Source organism: Phymastichus coffea, unplaced genomic scaffold, assembly GCF_024137745.1.
Source record: "Phymastichus coffea isolate CEN01 unplaced genomic scaffold, Cenicafe_Pcof_1.1 PCOF00043, whole genome shotgun sequence".
Lineage (NCBI taxonomy): Eukaryota > Metazoa > Arthropoda > Insecta > Hymenoptera > Eulophidae > Phymastichus > Phymastichus coffea.
Window position 1 is genome coordinate 1,064,254 of NW_026706854.1, and position 21,658 is coordinate 1,085,911.

Sequence of the window (21,658 nt, forward strand, 5' to 3'; positions counted from 1 at the left end):
AATAAAAGTTTCATACGATACTTTTTTCTTTTTTTTTATATTCATCAATTTACTATTTTTATTTGCATCCAGTCAACTTGGAATATCGTATGCGCTCGCAAATAGAAAGTTCATAGAATTGAAAATTTGGAAGCAGAGACCCGTATTCATTGGATTCGACGAAAATAAAACAAAGTTTAATAAACCAATAGCTTGAACCGATACCTTTTGCTTGGTTATATCGTCAGAAGTTTCGCCAGCCCACGCTATTACGCCGCACCGCAAGCAATCCGACGAATAAGCCACGAACTTTCGATCATCTTTTTTCCCCTTTTCCTCCTCTTTTATCGGAACAACGACCCTGCTGAACTCCTGATCGAGGTCTTATTAAGATGCCTTTAAGTACGCCATTGAAAAATGCAAGAGAAATAGCAGATCAAGTCCCGACGTTAGCAGAGCTTGTACCACAGACGCTCGCCGCCCTCATAGCGCCCCCGCAGAGTCTTCTATACTCTCTCGCTAGTTGCGCACATCCCTTATTTGCCATTCACTCGATGCCAAAGATGAAAAATCTGGGATAGGGATTGTGATGGCAAGAGAGCTTGAGCGAATCAGAGAGCGTCGCGCATTAACTATCTGCATTTATCTTGCAAGAATTCTTGGTAAGAGGATCTCACAGGGATAAGTGTGTAACGAGCGCTCGACGGCTGCCGCCATGTGGCCATTAATTGCAAAGACTAACGTTGACTTTTAAAATCGGAAGAGAGCTCACCGACCGGATGCATTTGAAGTTTCTAGCGAGTGCCCCGCTGATGGGATTTTCCGCGAGTGCAATTAAATCGACGGTGTCCTGAATTTTTTAGCGCTCTCACTCTCTCCCTTTCTCTCACTTCCTCCTGCTCACTCTGCAATGCTATGTATTTTCCGCCGTTGGGAAAACGCGCGAGAATCGCGTGAAATTGAAGAGCTAGAGTAAATAGAAAGTATTTGTCCTTTCGTGCGTAAACTTTGAGCGCGCGTGCGAGGATTGCAATTTTGTTGCGGCGCGAGCTCTCATTTATTCCGACTTTAATTCAATTTTTTACACCCGGACTGTCGCTTTGAGTTGCAATTTATCAACGCCCGTATGCTGTTTTTTAGCTTTGCGCCGCCACCGTCACAAAGCCGAGTGATGAAAGGAGAGTGCGAAATGAAAACAATTAGTATTTTCACGTACGTTAAAGCTATTTATTAACGTGCATATTAGAGATGAAAACTGTGGTTATGAGAAAGTATTCAAATCTAATTGGTAATGCTGAGAACGATAATGATGTTATCGTGTATCGTTTTAGTCATTGTTGCACAAACATTTGCATGTTTTATTCTAAGACAATTAAAAATAATGGAAAACAAAAATTCGGTTAGTTTTTCACGTCTTTCCAGAAAGACTGTGACAATTAGCAAAGCTGGTTTTACTGGTAATAACGTCTGGCGCAAACAACTTTGAGCAACGGGAGCACGATATGTAGCCTTTTTAATTTTTAAACAATGATTCCAGAAAACGAAAAAGATATTCAAGAGCTGAAAACTTTCAGATGCTTATGAGATATCACAGCGTTTGATAAAGTGCTGCAAATGTAATTCAATTCTCTGTATATTTCAGAACCGAGATGACAAAGACTCGAAGGAGACAAAGACCGCCTCGCTGAAAGGAGACGAATGGGTCTGGGTAACGGCAGATACTCGCATACCGGTAAGTTTGCTCTTTAAAAAAAAAACAAAAAAACAAATAATAATAATAACAATAATTCGAGGGAAAAATAAAACGTAGGTGGAAAAATGCCAGGAAGGCTGCTATATTGAAAATCGAAAAAATCCAATCGCTAGTTCTCGAATGGCGGCCGTAAGTTATATATTAGCACTCTCTCCACCAGGCCTTGCCGATTGATTCTGAATATTTCACGCCCGCGCGCATGCAGCAGACTCTGCCATCAATTTTATTAATGGCTCTGCGCGTGGGTTGGCAGCCTGCGCGCGACTTCTTATTGTTGCGGTTATATTCCATTCCCCCCGGTATTTTCTTTCCGAGCGCTTGTCACGAGTAATTCATTACGCGTCGCCGACGTCGTCGCGCGCTCTTTCCGATAATGGCTATCCGCAAAAAATGTCACCGCGAACGCTAATTTATATCTCGAGCAAATATTGCTTTCGACACTTTACGTTGAATTTACCGAGCGCGTTATTACTCGCGGCAGTATGTCAGCTTTTGTTATTCACGCGCGTCAGTGCTTCCGTAAGAAAAAAGCACGCGCCGGTGTTCGTATCGCGTTATTATTCGCATCTCACGCAAAGCCAGAAGGGATTATCTGCCACGGGGAAAAATATCAACGTTGTATTGTGAGATCGCGCGTTGAAAAAAAAATGTAAATGCTGTCGCGTCGGAGGCTTCGATATTTATCGCGTGGAAAACGTAAGCTTCCACGTCATTAAACGGCTCACCGCAGAAGGAGGGCGAAATCGGCTTAATGCGCGCCGAGTGCATGGGATCAAAGGGTCGTCTAATGATGGCGATCCGAAGCTTTTTGAATGGCTGCCGAGGTAGCTTGTCGTCAATCGATTTCTTTGATAGTCGACGAACTTATATAACGTTAATTGGGAAATGGGCGCAATAGCTATGCAAAGTCAGAGAGGTTGCATTGTTGAATACTTTTCAAGAATCACATTCTTCGCGCTCGTTAGCAAACTGCTAAGTCGCGCTGCGAAAGAACGCATTTACATCATGAATTTCGACCGTTAAATATGAAAGTTGCAATCCTCCCTTTGCTGAGCCGAACAAGTTACTTGAGAGACTAATTATACAATGCTAATTTCAGTTCGTTGTAATTTTAAATTTCTTCTATCTCTTCTTTTATTTTACGGTCGAGTCATGGTGCATTGGCCTGTAATGCTCCTTTTTTTATGTAGACCGTATAAAGTGAGTTACGACAGTTGTGATTCCGTCAATAAAGATACCTACTCCATTACTCGCATCGAATGAAAAGAGAAGGAAAACAACAATAAAAATAAGTTACGTTTTTTACTCATTTGATGACAGAGACATAACTCGATCGCGAGTCTCGCCGAATGGAAAAGAATTATGATCTTGCGCGACACGCGTCGAGTTCTCGGTAAAATTATTAAATCAAAGTTTGATTCAACTAGTTTTTAGGCAAGACATCGCAGTCAAAGTTATCCGCAGACAACGAACGATCGACGCGAAAGCTATCGCAGCCAAGACAATCGAAATTAAAGCAATTGTACCGTGCAACGCGTCGTGTATAACGAGTAATTCCCGTATCTCTGGTATTTGTTGAGAACCCCTCTTGCCTTCGACGCTCGCTCGTTCGATGTATCTTTGTTGTGTACGACGGAGCCTCTAATTGAGACGAACCGCTCACTCAGACTGCTGTTGACGAATCTAACCTGACATGAATTAAAGCTTAATCAGTCGGGTGTCACAAGCGTGCTTGCACGCGGCTTCGCGAAATATGTTGGATATCGAACTTCCGATGTCGTTTTCCCGCTGCTTTGTCAGTGGGTTGCACTTCTTAATGCTCAAGGGTATGATCCAGTTTCAAATAAGCACCATGTAAAACTGGGTTTAGTGAGCTTAGTGACTTTTAGAGGTGCTTTTGTTTGAGACAGCGCGTCATCAATCGACAAGGTTTATGTGATAAACTGCTAATATGTAACTTCCCTCAATTAACCACGCTGCTCTGGTTTAATATAGTTCATGTTTTTTTCTTTGAGGCAGTCTTGGAACTTGAATAAAAAAGATAACACAATACGTAAAAAAAAGGTTTATTAAAAACGATAACAATGTTGACGTATGTAACAATAGTCAGAAATAGTCTATATATCAATTTATAGATGTATGTATATTTTGAAATTTACCATAATTAAGAGTCAACATATTTTGAACATTTTGAACAATATGTTATACGTTGATATTCACATTCTAATTTTCCATTATAATTAATTTTATGTAATAAATCATCAATTTATTATTTAGTTGTTCAAAAGCTATCATTCATATAAGCGTAGGAGAATTTTATTAAATTTCAGAACATACATCCATCTATCAATTGATATACAGACTATTTCAGACACTATCTCTACACACGTCAACATTATTATTGTTTGAAATAAACATTATTTTTTAAATATGCTGTTTAATCAAGTTACAACAAATTTTATTAAGTACGATAATAATGTTGTGTGTAACGATAGTCTCAATTAATTTGTATATCAATTAATAAACGTATGTATGTACTGAAATTTGCCATAGGCATCATGGTATCAAAGCGATTTTCTTACTACTCCATTTGTTTGCAAGCCTAAAGTTCCTTTGTGTCGCATTTGGAATGAAAATATAGCATGCATTTTATTTTTCATTCTAGCTATCATGTTAATTAGAACAATATTGATAAATACAGCTGCAAGTACAGAGCTTTGTTAAAAAGAAGCTTGCGCATACAAGCGTGGATAAAGTTCTTTGAATCGTGGTAAACATCCTGTGAGCCAGTCGAATATAACTCGCAGCTACTCGCTTTGAGAGCGCGTTCCATCGCAGTATTTACATCAACCGCAACACCGGCATGGAATCGCAGCACTAGCAGCTCTAGCCTAATAGACGTAAATGCGGAACCAGCTCTCTCTCTCTCTCTCTCTCTCTCTCTCTCCCCGCAGTTCAGCTCGCGCACAGTGCCATTAAAGCTAACGTTAATGTAGTCCGATTCTCGAGGCGTTAAGGAAGTCGAGTCGCTCTCCGGATTATCGTTCGCTTACCAGCTTCTTTCCCTAACGTAACTTTTCAGATTATTTTTGTTTCTTACTTTCATCTTCGTGCGTTAATTTCGAATGCGACGCACTCGTCTTTCGAATTAGTAAACAATTTTCCAAACGCGCATGACAACTTTTGCGCACGCGTACTTGAGGCTGAAAGTTTTAATTTGCACCGCGCGCATGCCACTGAGTTTTTTTATTTTAACTTTGGCTAATATGTACGAAAATGAAAGAAAATAGTGCGACGGTAAGAAAGAGAAAAGAATTGGTATAATTGCCGTAGACGCTCTCAAGTATATCTGATCCATTTTATGCTTATTAGGCAATTCCGTGGCGCTCCATGAAGCTCGCCTGTAAGATCGTAAAATCTTCTAATTAGATCAGATAAGGCTTATACCCGCTCTCTGACATGTAAGTTTTAGGAAATTCAAATTCCACGTATAGAGATATATACATATGTCGGTACATACATCTATAACCGGATAGATCGTCCGTGCGTAAAGATTCGAGATTACTTGTGGACAAAACGTAAATCAAAGATATCAGAGCAGCTTGAAAAAAAAATCGGTCGTTGGGTTGTATTTGCTGATTGAGTTGCCTTTATTTATCGCGTTTCACGGAAAATCCGCTTTTGATGATTTATACTAGGGAAATTGGACGGCTATCTTGCACGGTTTGCTAGTTTTGAATTTTGACAAAAAAATATTTTTGACAATAATTAATAGCTGACAGTATATTATCTTTTTCACATACATGATAATTGTTGTTTGGTACTTGACAAAAGTGTGATTTATTTGATTTCAGTACGAAGCCATCGAGACATTCTGCCGGAAGTCAAGCGAGTTTTGTCCACCTGGTTTACCTGGGTTGCCTGGTGCCATCGGTTCACCTGGTCAACCTGGGTTCAAGGGTGAACGTGGATATGACGGCGAGCCTGGTCTACCTGGACCTATTGGACCTCAGGGTTTTCCCGGACCGAAGGGCGATCCTGGACTCGACGGCGTGGACGGTAATTCATTGAAAGCGTTTAAAGTAATATCCAAGCGAGGAAAAGGTTGGTTGCATTCATGGCAATGAGACATCATTCTGAGTAAAAATGGAAAAGAGATTCAACCACAAAACATCAGGCACGCAGCGCGACATCAAGTCCCAGATTCAAGTTGTTCGGCCATGAATAAACATTCAATTAATTCCTTTGGCGTCAGGGAATCTGAGCATTTCCGACTGACAATGCTGCGGTTACAGAAGAGCGAGAGGCAGAATGTCGAGTTATGCAAGTTCATTGTCTTGGGTTGCAGGCATACCTGGCGAGCCGGGATTGGATGGTCTACCAGGCAGAGCCGGCAATGACGGCGTGCCAGGCGAAGACGGCAAACCCGGACTCAATGGCACTCCCGGTGCACCTGGCCGTAACGGCACCGATGGTATGTATATCTATATAGGCTCGTTCTATCTTGGCCTAATACCCTATCCCTCTTATTTATATCCTCAATCGCGATCCTTTTAATCCAACCTCTTTCGGCCATCCTATCCGGGAAATAAACGTTTAATTCTTCATTACGAGCCTTATGCTGCACCAACTCCATTACTACTCCTATGTATTTCCGTTCTCGTATCTTCGTCAGAAATGTTATTAGTTTTTTTTCCCATAGATATATTAAATACCGTCTCCTGCGTATATGCCTGGTGCTTTTCATTAAACGTCACAAGGGCTCGTGGCTTTGTAAATGTGCCTTTGTTAAGCTAATATTATTGCTGCATATTCGTTTTGAAAGGCAAATTAGTGAATCAACTGACATGCGAAATGAAATAATTTGTAAATAAAATTGTGGTCCTCGTGATAAAATAGTGAATTATGAAAAAATATGCGTAATTTAATAATCCGTTCTGAATTCATATACGACCGCAAATAAATTCGCCTCATACGACTTAATTAGGTATTAAGCCCTTTTGCAGAATAGTGAATGGTCGTGTATTGGATGAGATACGCGATAAAGCTATACACTACTGCAAAATGAAAATTGACGCTTCAATCTCGGTAAAATAATTTGATAAAGAAATTATATTTAATTACGAGCGTTCGGAGAAGAAAGATCATCCTCAGGCGATTAACCATTACTCTTTCTTTCTCTCTCTCTCTCTCTCTCTCTCTTGTACGCAACAGTTTCAGAGTATAGAACAGCCTTTTTGTAGCCTAGTGCCTCTCGGCTCAATTACAAGTTATCGCTCTAATCTCGCCGCGGAGCAGCCCGCCTTTTTTTCTCTTTTCAACTCTTTCTCTTCGCAGCCCGTCTACGCTGTCTATGCTCTCTCGCATCTCGTCGTTGATCATAATATGTATATATGCGAGCTCCTCCTTAGGACACGATCGTCGAGCGTTTTACTTTTTTATTTGCATTTACGTTTACGCGAGTGCAACAACGTTGGGCAGAGCGTGAAAAATCACCCGTCGGGTTGAGTGAAAAATCGCGCAGTCTAGGTTCGAGGCTCGGTCGTCCACTTTTTTCCAGGCTAACCAAATAAAGTGACGTCGCGTCGACGCCGGTTTTTTTTCCTCTCTCGGTGGAGAAGCAGTAGGTAAACTCGCGATATCGAGGCGCAAGGGATACTTTTCAGGTCGCCCGGTCGTTCATTAAAAGATGCAGAGCTGTAAAGAGAGGCCCGCGGGCGAAAGTGTGTCGCGTCGAGGTGTCACGTACCGAACGAACACCCCACTCCGCGCGCGTTCGTGCTTTTCTTTCGGTCTCTTTGCCTTCAATTTTCTTCGTGCGACAGACGCGCGCCAATTGATGGTCCATTTCCGACGACGACAATGAGCCTTAGATGGCAAAGAAAGGCGCCGCACTACCTTTTTTTCGCCGAGTCTCCAGGACTTAATTCAGAGCTAATATTAGAAAGAAGAAAGAGGTTGGTGATGGGAGAACAAACACACTTGACAAACGTTTTCTTTTCTGCCGAGGCGCGCTCTAATAGTAACAGACAGCAGCAGCAGCTGCAGTTAAGTGTCGTCAACGTAGTGGGATCGACTGCACTCCAACGGTCTCGAGGTACTAGTGCTTGAAATACTGGACTATGGCCTCTTAACCGTTGCGCCGCTGCTCAAGAGAAAAATCTTTTCCCGATAAAATGCTCGATCGCCCGTGTATTTGTTTCACTCGAAGATTCCATTTAACTCGTTCCACTCTCGCTTCTCACCGACTGGCGACGATGAGACATGCCTATTTAGCGATTTAATTAAGCTTACCAGCCGGTTGACATTTGTGTTGCGATGTGTACTGTTCCTCTTGATGAAAGACTTGCTATTTGTAACGAGGCGCAACTTGCATTGGCGGTGGTTTTTAATTTTTTTGCGAGACATTTGCTGACATTCAAGGAAAATACTTTCATATACAGTACTTCGATGCGTGTAGTTTCTTTACTGTGAAGTTGCAGCTAGTTTAATGAAGGCAACAAAATTCCTTTTCATTTCTTAAATCTCATTGAAGCTAGCTTATTCAACTTGACAAGAGTACACGAGTCGTTAATTATATTTCATAGAGTCTTTCATAAAAATATTACTCACACACTTTTTTTAATTTTTCAGCATAGTTGTAAGCTTCTTTTACAGAACATCGCGCGATGGCTCTTTATAAAGTGGTAAACAAGACCAAAAGCGCTACTGTATGGTCAAGAGGCTGGGCGGAAAAAAAATCGCGAACTCATGTCGAAAACGAGGCTTTCGACATGGGTGACCTCATCTTCGTGTGTGCGAGTGTGTCGTGTGAAAGCGCAAAATGAGCTCCGGGAAAATGGTCGAGCCTCGCTGGAAGTTGCTCTCGAGTAAACACATTGCCCTGAATAAAATCTAACCTTTGAGTGTGTGTCTGTGTGTATGTGCGTGTGTGTGTTATGCGCGCATATGTGTGTGTGAGAGAGAGAGAGAGAGAGAGAGAGAGAGAGAGAGAGAGAGAGAGAGAGAGAATGAGAGTAGACTACGCCGGAACTAATCCCCCTGCCACTCTCGAAAAGTTGACTCCTCGAGGCTTCCGCTCAAGTTTCTCACTCGCGTATGAAAAGAGCTGGCATTGTTTTGCACCCTTCGTGTCCCTTTTGGCTATTTTTCTCGCGAGTAAAACTTTGCCTAGTATCAGCTTCGCCGTAGAATGCGCGAGATAGGAGAAAAAGAACCTTATGGAGAGTCGTTACATAAACTTTTTATATTGGGGCTCGCGCGCTACTGCATATAAGGGCAAATGCGAGCGCGTATCCTTTATGTATTGCATGTAAACGCTTTTGTCGAAGTACGCCCCGGATTGATTGATGCGTGCGCGCGCGCATCTACGGACTCCTGACGCTCTCGTGCATGGCAACGATCACGCGCAGAATTCACATTCGAAGCGCTTGCAGATATGTCAAATTCAAGTTGGCGTATTGCTGTCCAGTTAAAATAGTTGTTGCACAGTTTCGCGCAACAATAACAACGTGCGATGGCGAGAATTGTCGTCGAAGATTTGTTTGTGCGTGCTCTCATTGTTGTTTGTCGCCAGATAAGCGAAGTATCTAATTCTTATTCATGGAAGATGAATGAACATCCCGGTAAACAAAACTGCGCGCAGGTACTGCCTCTGTTGACCCAATGGATCAGTTAGTCTACGGAAAAGCGATATTGTCTGAGATAAGATCTCTCTGGACTGAAATAGTCTGTGACGTTTACGCGCTCCCTGTCAGTTACTATTCGATTGGGGATTGTGCCGAAATGCTACGCATCAGTCGTTTTTTTCTTGGTGCTTACGGTATGACTGATGGTTACAGAGTGGTAGTAGACAATGCACAGACTCTATCCTGTGATGTATATCTTTCTTGTTGATGAATTTGTGATGGATGACGGTTATTTCGTTAGTCTCAAGTTTAAAGCGGCAAATCAAAATGTACTTTGCAATCAAATTCAACTCGTTTAAAAACAATTACACAGGGACAAACAAGAATTTCTCCCGACGAAAACAAAGAATATAATGACGCATGAAATGCCAAGCTCCTTTCGATGCATTTACGCTAAAAATTTTGCATCTCCATTTTCCATGCATATTTATTTCTATAAGAGTAGGGTGAGCGTTCTCACGGGGAAGGGCATAGGATAAGCCATATCTGTGGAATATAATATGCTGCGGTATATAAGAACCTAGACGTTGCTGAATAATCGATATATATGCTCAGTAGAGCGAATAAGGGAAGACACGACGGCCGAGCGCCTCGAGTCGAATTCATCTTCGATATATACGAAAACCATGGTCTGCTTCTGCGTAACTATGTAATATCTTCACAGACATCTTGTGAGAAAAATTGATCCTACTGAGAGAATTAAATAAAACTTTCAGGGATGCAAATAACAATCCAGAACCGTTCTCGCGATAGAGAGAATGATGTGAAAGCAAAAATTGTATATTATATTCTTACATGTGGCCGATTGAAATATGCATCAGTAAATGAAATTCAGTGTAAATGCTTGGTCACACAAAGAAACAAGCGCTAACGTGGGTTTAATCCGGGAATATTGCTTCGTCGAAAATACACAGACAATACACTAACAAAACCTACGAAAGGCCTCTCTCTCTCTCTCTCTCTCTCTCTCTCTCTCTCTCTTGAGTTTGCAATACTCTCAGCTTCGTTATCATATGAATCATATTAGCTCAAAGGCGGCTTTGTAAGTAGAGCTACCCGCTCGCGAGAGGCAAAGGTTGCTTACATCGTATAGATATATGTACATCGGCTACCACCGGAGCTTGCTCTCTGCGGCCAACTGGAGTGTGTTTCCGACAGTTCTATACACTCCTACGCAACAAAGCTTGAACTCTCCTCGCGAATCGAGTCAGCTTTTGAAAAATCAATTCTTTTTCTGCAGGATTTCGCCAAAAGTTGCCAAGTTTTCACGACGACGTTAACGACGCCGCCGTCGCCGACACTTTATTTTCGTTTGCCTTGAGCGGCACTGCGCGCGTTCGTCTTTTTCGTTACTTACTCAACAGTATTCCCATAACGAATGGTGCGCCGCCTTTGTTAATTGCTCTTCTAGGCGTAATCCTCTCTCTATTCGACGCTTTGATAAACGGAAGACGAGCTTCATTGAACGAGCTAAAGTTTCTTTTGTTCTTTTTGATGCCGACGCTATAAAGTAACCAGATATTTTCCAAGCTCACTTTTATTTTTACAATCCTGGGTGCGATGCGAAAATCGAACTATAATAAATAGAAGAAGAGAATTTTCGAGTAATATGCAGTCCCTGGCCTTAACGATTGAAAAAAAAAATGCAACGTCAGTGCTATTCATTATTTTTTAATCGCTTGATTGGAAAATAACGAGAGAAGTAATATTTTTTATCAGTAGTGTTTTTTGTTGAATTTCGTTAAATTCTTAGTCGATAACGTAATCAATGAAATCATTATAATTTGACGCCAGTCATTGAGAATTTTGTTTTGATAACAGCACATATGTTGGATTTCAACGGATAAAGCTGTTGATATATTTAAAAAAAAAGCAGCTTCATCATTGAAAACAATAAGATTACAAACTGCGTTGTTTTCTCTTGTTTAGAGAGAATAATATAACTCTTCTCGTTATTTTTATCATCATTGAAGCAAGCTGAAAAAACAACACAGAATAAGGCAGCCGTCGCTCGGCTCTTATGAATTGTTGAAAATTAACTGCAACACACATCAGCACTTCAATTCAGAATTTTTCTGATGCGCGAATCACGCGTTTATTTGTGTTATCCGCAGCGGTGAAATGGCTTTCACACGCAAGTGCGCATTTTTTCCACTTCATCCTCTGCTTAGTGTGGCGTATTAAAAAAATACGGCCCGAGCAGCAAGTTTCTGAAGCACACTCGACAAAACGAGAAATCGTTGTTTTTTTCTTTTTTCTTTCTAGAGCGCAACCGCTCTCGGTGACCTAGCGTAAAGTGTACACTCGCCTCTCGGCAAAGCTCGAGCGTAATCTCAGAAATGAAAGTCATTATGTCGCCAACAGCAGCAGCAGCTGCTCCGGTTTCGGAAAAAGAACGGGAGAGAGAGAGGAGCGAACACACCTCGCGAAATTCACGCGTCCGTAAATCGCGTATGGACGAATTGAGCAGCTCTGCTGGGGAGGGTTAAGTTGGTTATAAATTCTTAGCCGCTGGCATTACCTCGCTTGCAGCGGCTTTGAATTTAACGCCTTCGCCGGCTCGCTTTTACGGGCCTGCTTAGAAGCGAGCTTGGTTCCCTCCAAGCACTCTGAGCTTGTGTATATGTGTGAAATCGCCCGCGAGACGTATCGCGCCTGTCACAGAACGCTGCTACTTTGGATTCGCGCGTTTCATGCACCACCACACACCGAAACTCCAAATGCCCGTACGCGCGAATTATACGACTCTTGCGCCGCCGGCGCTGCCGACAGCGACGGTACGGGTTATCGTCGTATAAACTGCCTTAAAAGCATGGCATTCCACTTGAGACGCTCGTGGAATACGAGAACTAGCCGGGGGAAAAAAGTGCTGATGTCTGATCGAAATGGCTCTGTACTACTTATACGCGAGCTCAAACATGACAACACATCGAATAAAATACTTTTTTTTTATTTCATCCGATGATATTATTTCTTTCAATGTAAGCGCGGAGTTTTCATCTTACTCCTCTATTCTGTATAGAAATGCTCAGAGAGGTTGAGATCTTTCATCTTTCGCCACTGGACTCTGTAAAGTACAGTTAGAAATGCTGCTGAAATCTAATATCCAATATATCGATAAGGAAACCAGTAGTATCTTCAAGAGCCACTTTCGGTCCGGTGAAAGGCTTGCGGCAGAAAAGTATAATCTTGTTAGCGGTGACGTTTGAAATCACTGTAGTATATTAATGCGTTACATTCACACAAGGGGTAAAAATGGCAACTTAAGAGAGCCACACACCGACAACGTGCAGATACGTTGGAAAAGGAAAAGCGACAAGCACTGGAGTTAGCGAAAATTCCAAAGCACAGCATTCCACGAGAAAGTATTAAGAATGCATGGTTGTGTGTTGCAGGTAGAGACGGAGTACCAGGACCAGTAGGTCCACCGGGACCGGCAGGTATGCCAGGTACGTAGTCATCGATCGTCTACATACACATACACAATTATTCGAAAAAGCGTCGCAGCGCGGCAGCGTCAGCGATTAGCCGAGTTGGCTAACAGCTTAGACTCATACCGGTTGATTAAATACGAAACGATCGGGGGCAACGCCGGACTGCCACGCTTAACGAGCGCTTAATTACTTCGTTATCTCGTTTCTTTGCCTAGTCGTTCCCTCTTCTCCGGTTCGCGCCACGCCCGAGTACACAACTTCGGACCTTATATAAGTACGCTCGTCACGTTAATGCACGCAACTTTGGCCGGAAATTAATTTCGTACCCTCCACTTGACCTGCATGAGCAACTGCTGAGCTCGAGAGATTCCTACTTGGCTGAAGAAAAAAGATAAGGAACTTGATGCGCCGTGCTCGATTGATACGTACTCGATACCGGCATTTTTTTCTTGTGCTTGTTTGACGATACTTTTCATCGAATTAGTGCTTGCTGCCAGGCGCGAGAAAGTTACAAAATTCTTATTGAAAGCTTCATCTGATCAAGTTCCTTTTAATCAGTTTTCAATATCCGGCTCCGAGAGCTTTCAATTCCTGCTTCTTCGCGACTTTTCGAGTAACAATTTCAGAAATATATATTTGCCGATCAATCGACGAGGTTTTCATGACAAAACGTCATTTCGACTTCGATACTAAAAAATAACTTGGAATACTAGTAAAAAATAGGTTGAAAAAACCATATATGCTGCTAAAATTACAGTTTCTAGTCAATGGGCGCGCCACCGCGTAACATTCAACGTGAACGCGTGAAAACCAGAACAAAGGCAGACGAACCGCAGTGCGGTCGAATAACATCGCTCTGTTGACGTCTGTTGCAGGTAGAGCGGGTATGCGGGGGCCGCCTGGTCAGGATGGTCGACCTGGAGCACCAAGCATTGTTGCTTATACACCTTTCAGAAGCAACTCCAGTGATATCTCGCTCGACGCTAAGGACATCCTCATTTCACCTTCCATTACGGGTGAGTCCTAATTATTTTTACACTCATTTATATGTTAAAAGCAATTTGAGTATGCGTTTTACGAAGAAACTTGCATTCATACTGTCCGCTTTTCAAAATACCTTCGTGTTCTCTTTATCTCATGAATTAACATGTCAAATCAACTCTGAAAATGTTTACACAACTTTGATATTTTTTAATTGTGAGCTTCATTTCAGTTACAAAAAAAAATCGGTGAATGAAAATCTTGTTAACGCATGACATTTTGCGATACTCCCAAACCAGGTACGCGATTAACAGGCTGAAAATCGTCGAGACCAGAAGTTCGATCTACTCGAAAACAATGGCACATAGAATTCAAAGCCTTTTCATCGAGTCGCAGCCGCTCGCTTAATTTATTATTGCCGCTGGTGGTCTGCAATTCTATAATAATTTACGCGATTTCGAGATTTCCGCGCGAACAGCAGAGGTCGGTTTTCACAGTGAATTCGAGAATTTTATAGAAGATTATGTATTTTACGATTTAATTGGAAAGTTGTCCGATAAGTTCGTTTGCGAGATGTAATTCAAGTCTCTTGAATTTCAGTCGAGAGCTCACAAAATTATAGGACACTCGTCAAGGGACTCAACGTGAATTTTAGTTCTCATTATTTCGCACACTGGTCAAATTTGCTAAAAGAGACTAGTTCTCAAAATTCGTTTTAGTATTGCGATTTTCGATTATTTAACTTGTTAATAAAAAGCGCGAGTAAGATTGTAACAGAAGTCTAATACCGCTTTCGGATTCATTAACTTCAATTAAATTAGCTGGCTTCTTGAGATTTTTAAAGTCAATATGCAATTCATTCAAATTGAAAGCCAATAACACAAGTAAAGTAGTGTATTAGAATGAAAAATTGGACAGCTTTATACGCCACGAGCGATGAATTCACAAAGTTACGAAAAATTATAACAAATCCAACGTGCTCACTCGGAAATAATCGCGGGGAGAGAGACTGAACTTGCAAAAGTAATTATTCACTTCTAAGTGGGAAATGGGAGAACTTCCGATGGCATTTCCATGCGCAAACTCCATATCGAGTTAGTATTATTCAAAGTTCTTCGCGCACATTGAGCTAGTCGAGAAATTTGACAACTACTTTTAACAGGATCAAGAAAATGACGATTTTGATGTACTTTTACAGGCACAAGTAATTCACAACACCAGTATATAGTGGTCGAAGAAGGAGTAAATGTACGCTTAGCGTGTGAAGCCTCTGGCAATCCAACACCCATAATCCAGTGGCACAGGCCCGATGGATTGCCCATACAGACTGGCTACTGGCACGGTGAGTAAACGTTTTCGTTTCCAGATTATTTTCAATAAACATTTGATTTATCTCGTTTTTTGGAATAAATATGCTTTTCTTAGGTTTGGACGTTATTTTTTAAAATAATAATAATAATGTTATTTATTAAAATAATTTATAAAACTAACGCAAGAGTTAGTTTTATTTTTTTAGTAATTCATGTACTCAATATCATTGAGCGCTAATCCAAACAAGTCTGCTATAACTACGAGTAGATTAAGCTATCATTATATCGAGAAAAAAACGAGCACTTAATTGGATCGAGATTAAGTAAACGCTTACTCAACATGTCGTTACTTGAGTGACTCAAACCATTACAGAATAGGCCAAGAGATTATTTAAAATTTCGAATTTAATTAAACTGAAAATAGATTACGTTCATTTAGTAATAATACACCAAAATCTGAATATTTTTGGTTAAGCACAGTATGCAATTATGATTATGATGAAAGTATTGAACGCTGTAAATTTTACAGGAGAAAAAATTGTATCGATAAAGCTTTTATAATACAGTACACGTACGATCAGTAATGTGAGTGTTCTAGACGCAGTAATATCATTAATACGATCAATTCGTGCAATCGGAATCAAGCCGATTGCAAGCGGAGATTGCATTGCAATAGTCAAATGCACATGCTCCTAGATAATATCGGTCATTTTCTTTGATCTCATAGTGACATTAATGGAAAGGGCTATACAACGTTTAAATGAGCTTACGAGCAAATCTGCCGACGCGTATATATCTGCTGATAGCCCGTATCTGAGCTTCTCTCTTGCATAACGCGTGTGATCATCAGTCTTCGCGCACTTGTGGCCGAACGTTAATTAAAGTTCGTAATTTATATAGAAAATTTTGGAGCAGAGAATATGACATTCAATATAGCGCTGATTTATGGCTGAGAAAGTTTTCAAAAATTTCCAGAAAATCGTTTAAGAACTGCGAAGCCAAGAATAAATCGTCTCTCGTCTGCTGCGTGTCGCCGATTGCATAATTTTAACGCGATAAAAATAAAAAAATAGAAAAAGGAACAAAATAAAAAAGCTATAAAACTGCCTGACGCACACACACATATATACACATGGTCCCTGGTTAAATGCAAAACTTCCTGAGGCGCTCTCAGGCGTCAGGCGATATATTCGCACGTAACAAAGTAATAAAAACAGCGAACGTTGTTGAATTATAATCGTGAAAATCTCGCGGCAAGTCGTAATTCATATTCCCAGGTCTAATTACGCAGATTCGAGATAAAAAGTAGGAGAAGAAGATGGAGGAGGAGGAAGAGAAGAAAAAAAGTTCGCACGCAGCTTGTTAAGTAAACATCGTTAAAGGCTTTCTTTGACTACGCGTGTATATGTGCACAGGTACAAAAGACAATACGCACGAAAATCTCGAGAGGCGAAGCGGAACGAATTAAAGTGCTTATTACGCCGAGTTTATTTTTCTCGACGAGAAGAGAGAAAGAGAATTCACCTGCTCCCCGCGTCTCGGATCTAATTTACCCTTGCAGCAGTAGCAGTAGCAGCAGCTGCTTCACTCGGCATAGGGAATTATGCGACTACGACTATTGCAGTAAAACTCTCGGATGCAGAACTGAAAACAAAGACATCGCGCGACAAGTGGCTCTCGCTCGCAAGGACCTCTAATTAGGAGGACCTCTGCCAGCGAGTGCGTGAAGTTAAACGCGGCGTACGCCGTTACAGCGAGGCTAATGAGAACGCGATGACGACCACACTCGAGCCCGAACGCGAGACTCGACAATGTTCTGCGAATACTGCTATACCTTAACAAATATACACGCGAGTTTTCTACTTTACCTGCGGCTTTGAAGATTGTATTCCGCGTTTATTAGCGGTTTCAGTAGTACGGTCAGTTATATGTCAGCCCTTCGACAATTTAATTAGTTTCACTTTGTCAAATTAACTTAAAGTTTTAATGATATTTAATTTCGCCCTGAGCTAAACTTTTCACGACTGCTGCCTGTCATTGACCAGTATTTTCAGTAAAACAAACCTTTTATGTTAAACAACAGAGTATAGTTGCATCATTCAATGTATCGCCACGACTATTTGATACTGAACAAACTGTTCGATATTTCAGTAGGCTCAAGTGAGCAAAGCCATATATTCTCCGTTAATTAATGAACGATGTCAAATGGAAAGAGTTTCGAGGTTACAATAGTGGTTTAAAGAAGGAGATCGACGCTTCTCCTCCTCAAAGTCTGGTGCAACGTCGAGGCAGGCGCGTCTGATTGATAGTGCGTGGCTATACACGCTACGGTGTGTGTGTGTGTGTGGGTGTGTGTGTGTGTAGCATCGACCTTTGAATGCGGAATGAAGTTCGGCGCGGACAGCGATGACACCCACCGGCGCTTAACTGACCAGAAATTTCAATCGAGATTGCAACTCGCAGTCGGCAACCGATCACACCCAGAGTCTACTTGGCTGCAACTGCTACTGCTGCATGATTTGCGTTGAGAATGCGCCAATGCGTGGTTTTGCGGTTGAATAAGATCATGCAAATTCGCACTCTTGACGCTCATTTAAACGAGCTCTCAGTTACCGTGCTACGTTCCTCTTGAATTTTACAATTATACGTAGGGGCATTTCATATATAGCAGCGGAAGCCACCTTGCCGCTCGCGAACTGCAGCTGCTGCTGCAGAAGCAGCTTTTGTTTTCGTGTAGTGTGCGCAATGTGTGCCAGGATTATTGAACGTGTGCATGTGCATCGAAAGCTTTAACAATGAATGGTACAACAATGCGAAAAACCTCCTTATATTTTCTTTGTTTTCGTCCAACTCCACGAAGTTGCTCGAACCAAGTGTCGATGGGAAAGTTGATGTGGAACGCAAATGTTATTAGGGGCCTCTTTCCGCGTCACAGCACGAAGAAAGTTTATTTACTCTGATAACCCCTCAGTCGAAAGTTGGTTTATTGTTCTCTGTTGCAGCGTCCGCAATTTATGGAAACTCCTTGAATCTGTCCTCGGTGCACAGGGAAGACATGGGAAATTATACTTGCACGGCAGACAATGGCATACCGCCAAGCTCGACAAGGAAATATCGACTCACTGTGAAATGTAAGTCACCCGTATTTTCACGCAACTTTTGCTACATTATCAACGAACATTTGCCTTTATATTTCGGCTGTGATAAACGTTGCCTGCGATTCCATTTTGTTATCTGTTCACGTGTGCATAGGGCAAAAATATTTTTTCAACTCGACTAATAAATAAATGAAGCGAACGATGCGGTGTACGTAACAGATAGAGTAGCAAGTCAGTCGTTGGATCAATTGACCGCTTTATATTGCCGGCCTCGCGGAAACAGTGATGACAGAGTTATGTTCGTACATGAAAGATCCGCCAACGCGCCGTGTTTCACCAGATTATGACACGTTAGCATGCCAACCAGCACCTCCCTTCGTCAAATATCTACCCAATCGAATTCACGCCCGAGGCCTGTTGACTTTATTTATTACTCTGGCCCTCTCCCTCTCCCTCAGTCTATAAATACCTCAATCTCGCGGTATCAACGGAAATTTATTACTCTATATTTACATTGATCCAGTTATGTTGGCTCTGACGTTAATGAGGATTGCTAACTGTCGAATTATTCGACTGACAGCATCGGTATAAATCTTGATTACAGTGGAGCTTGGTAGAATATTTTAACAAAGAAACAACCAGAAACCTAGTATTTAATTTAACAACTAAACTTTTCATGATCGTATACATACTTCAACTTTATCCTTTCAGACAAGATATTCCAACGAAAATAGAAAGTCTTGTTTAAGAAACATTTAATTTCATGCTCCGTTTGCTACTTTGCAAAACAAAAAACTTTCAAGTTGCGATAATTTTCTAGAAATCTTCGAGACAAACTTATTTACCCCTGAGCATTGGTTTGATCAAAGCCCAATGTTTCAGCCGCGTAGGTAAAAAACAGTCTAGACGCGACTTATTTGGCTTGTAAGCACGCATTCATACTGAAAAGAGCATTGCAAAGGAGTGCAATGAAAAAAAAGAAGCAAAATCAAGCTGAAAACGCTCTCGACTGTAAATGCCGGCGCTTCCAGCCTGCGTGTCATTTAGCACAATTATCGTAGCCTCGATTGACAGTTCTCTGCTGCTGCCGTCGCCACCACCACCGCGGCGCGCTACGTTCACTCAGACGTCTACGCTCTCGCGGCTGTCAGTCGATATCGTGCTATTATGGCTGAGCAAGTCATTGCGCACTTTGACTGCGCGTCGGCCGCGCGCAGCACAATGACCGAGTGAGAGTCTGCGGCATTGCGAACATGTCTCGCCTGCAAACGGAAGGAAAGGCTGTTTTCCCGTCTGCTCAAGTTAGCGCGCGACTTTTCGTGCCATTCGAGTTTGAGGTCGTCGCCGCACGTATCACGTGGATTTTGCGTTGCGGTTGTATAAATGATATGCGTTGTTGTTAGCACGCTGTCGCGTATATAAACCGTGCGTATTCATTACGTAGTTAAATAATTAGGACATGTTTTGACAGTGACTGTTATATTTTCTGCGTAGGATCAAGCTACCAATGTCAGAAGCTTACTGTATATTTTAACTGCACATTTTCATTCTCGTGTTGTTCAATCGTTCAACCATCTATAACATTGAGTAAACTTCAAAGCGGTACTTTAAATATTTGATTCCCTTTCGGTAACTCTATGGTGTAATGAATTTTGAAAAATTCATCTCGACTCCATCGTCATATTATTTGATTTTCACATACGTATCAGTTTTAACGAATAGCTAACAACGAACATAATCATCATGGATGAATAATTCGCAGTCGTGCCAAAGTTGCAAATGTAGTTTGATATAATATCTGATTACGGATCACTAATTGAGAGTATCATTCGAATAATCATCAGACTAGATAAGAATATCGACATCGTGTTTGATAATTCACATTCTGATAAATCCTGTTAAAATAGTGCAAGTGGTATAGCCTGAGTTTGGTCGGGCGTAGACGCACATAATAACGCACTATGTCAAAGACCTCGCAAGCTGAGTTAACAGTAACTGTTGATAATGCACGCATGCTACCGTAGATGGACCACTAATAAGGATAAGGTCGCCTGTGCTGCGAGTACGCGGAGGATCGAGCGCGTCCCTTGAATGCGAGGTCGACGCGAACCCGAGGCCGGAGCTCTACTGGGAGACAAGAGACGGCACGAGACTCGATGCCAAGCCCGACAAGTACAAGATGCATGACGAGGACTACAAGAGCAATAAGGTATTATTATTATAATCGATCTCGGCCCTGTCGCCAGATGCTCTCCTATTACCATGAGTTACGGTACCCAACCTCTCATTAAGACACATGCCTCTGCCGCCACCGCCGCGGCGCTATGCTATACACTGCTTTAGCCTTGTGCTTAGTCTCTCGACGACTGTAACGATGATTTAAGCTAGCTGCGACGAAAGTTTTTCTGCTTTCTTTTTGCTCCTTCGCGAAAGGCAAATTTTATTGAGAGCGATGGGCGTCGGGGAATTCTCTACAAAAGGAAAAGTGAAACGGTCGAATCGCTGGCTTTTATCTTCGGCACGTAGTGCGTGCGCAGCTGTGGTATTTCCGATAAGCGAGCCTATTATTTCTAGCGTTTTCGAGGATTGCACGGTTTTTCTGAGGGATGGAAGTGATTTCGTTTGTCCTTTCTTTCAAATAGATCATGCGATCAGTCTGAATAATTACAAAATATACTTAACGTTTGACGGTCGTGTAAACGAGTTTTCAGACAAATGCCACAAAAAATTCATCTTTTATATTAGCACTTTAGTTCTAACACAGTTATTCACCGTCGTATTGCTATCGTTTCGAAATTTTACTTTTTTAGGATAACAATATTAATATAAAAACTTATATTTGTCCAGGTGAAAATGAAGTTGCGAGTTAGCAGGGTGCACTCGCTTGATTACGGCATATATTATTGCGTAGCGAGAAACGCAGTAAATCTGGCAAAAGGAGTGATAACGATCAAAGGTGTGCTTATAATAATAATCGCGGGCCCAACGTTGCGAGCAGGTATAATGAAGTTTTGTTCTGTCGTAGACGCGAACGACAAGTCGGCGGATACGAAGGGTGTGGCACAGTTCGGCAAGTTGCCGCCGCAGCGACCGCAGTTCCGGGATCTCTGCCCGCCTCAATTAAACTGCGACAGCTGTCCGCGGGCCAACTGCGGATTCATGGGGGTCGAGGTGAAGCCCTTGACTGGCATCAATTTCGCAGGCATGCCTCCACGAATCGCTGGTACGATTAGCCTCGACGCTATCCCTTTAGCGCCCTCGCGACACCTCGAGATCTTGGATTAGCATTAAATTTATAGGCCAAGGATTTTCGTTGGCTATATACCTAATGTTAAAAAATAAAAAAATACAAGTCGACTCTAACAAAATAAAAGCACCGAGAAGCGACATTTGCGAATCTAAGCTGCGAAGCTTT

At 41.8% G+C, this 21,658-nt stretch overlaps 1 protein-coding gene across 6 annotated transcripts in view; it reads left to right on the forward strand.

The window, feature by feature from the left end:
* The window catches only part of LOC131664328 (uncharacterized), a 41,170-nt gene that overhangs the window by 14,300 nt on the left and 5,212 nt on the right, over positions 1-21,658 (forward strand). For all 6 annotated transcript variants that reach the window (XM_058935329.1, XM_058935324.1, XM_058935327.1 and 3 more), the window contains exons 3-12: positions 1,622-1,711; positions 5,587-5,791; positions 6,081-6,206; positions 12,816-12,869; positions 13,730-13,870; positions 15,034-15,177; positions 18,148-18,276; positions 20,268-20,452; positions 21,091-21,199; positions 21,269-21,466. In XM_058935329.1, coding sequence (XP_058791312.1) covers positions 1,622-1,711; positions 5,587-5,791; positions 6,081-6,206; positions 12,816-12,869; positions 13,730-13,870; positions 15,034-15,177; positions 18,148-18,276; positions 20,268-20,452; positions 21,091-21,199; positions 21,269-21,466 — 1,381 coding nt within the window. The remainder of the gene's footprint in view (positions 1-1,621; positions 1,712-5,586; positions 5,792-6,080; positions 6,207-12,815; positions 12,870-13,729; positions 13,871-15,033; positions 15,178-18,147; positions 18,277-20,267; positions 20,453-21,090; positions 21,200-21,268; positions 21,467-21,658) is intronic.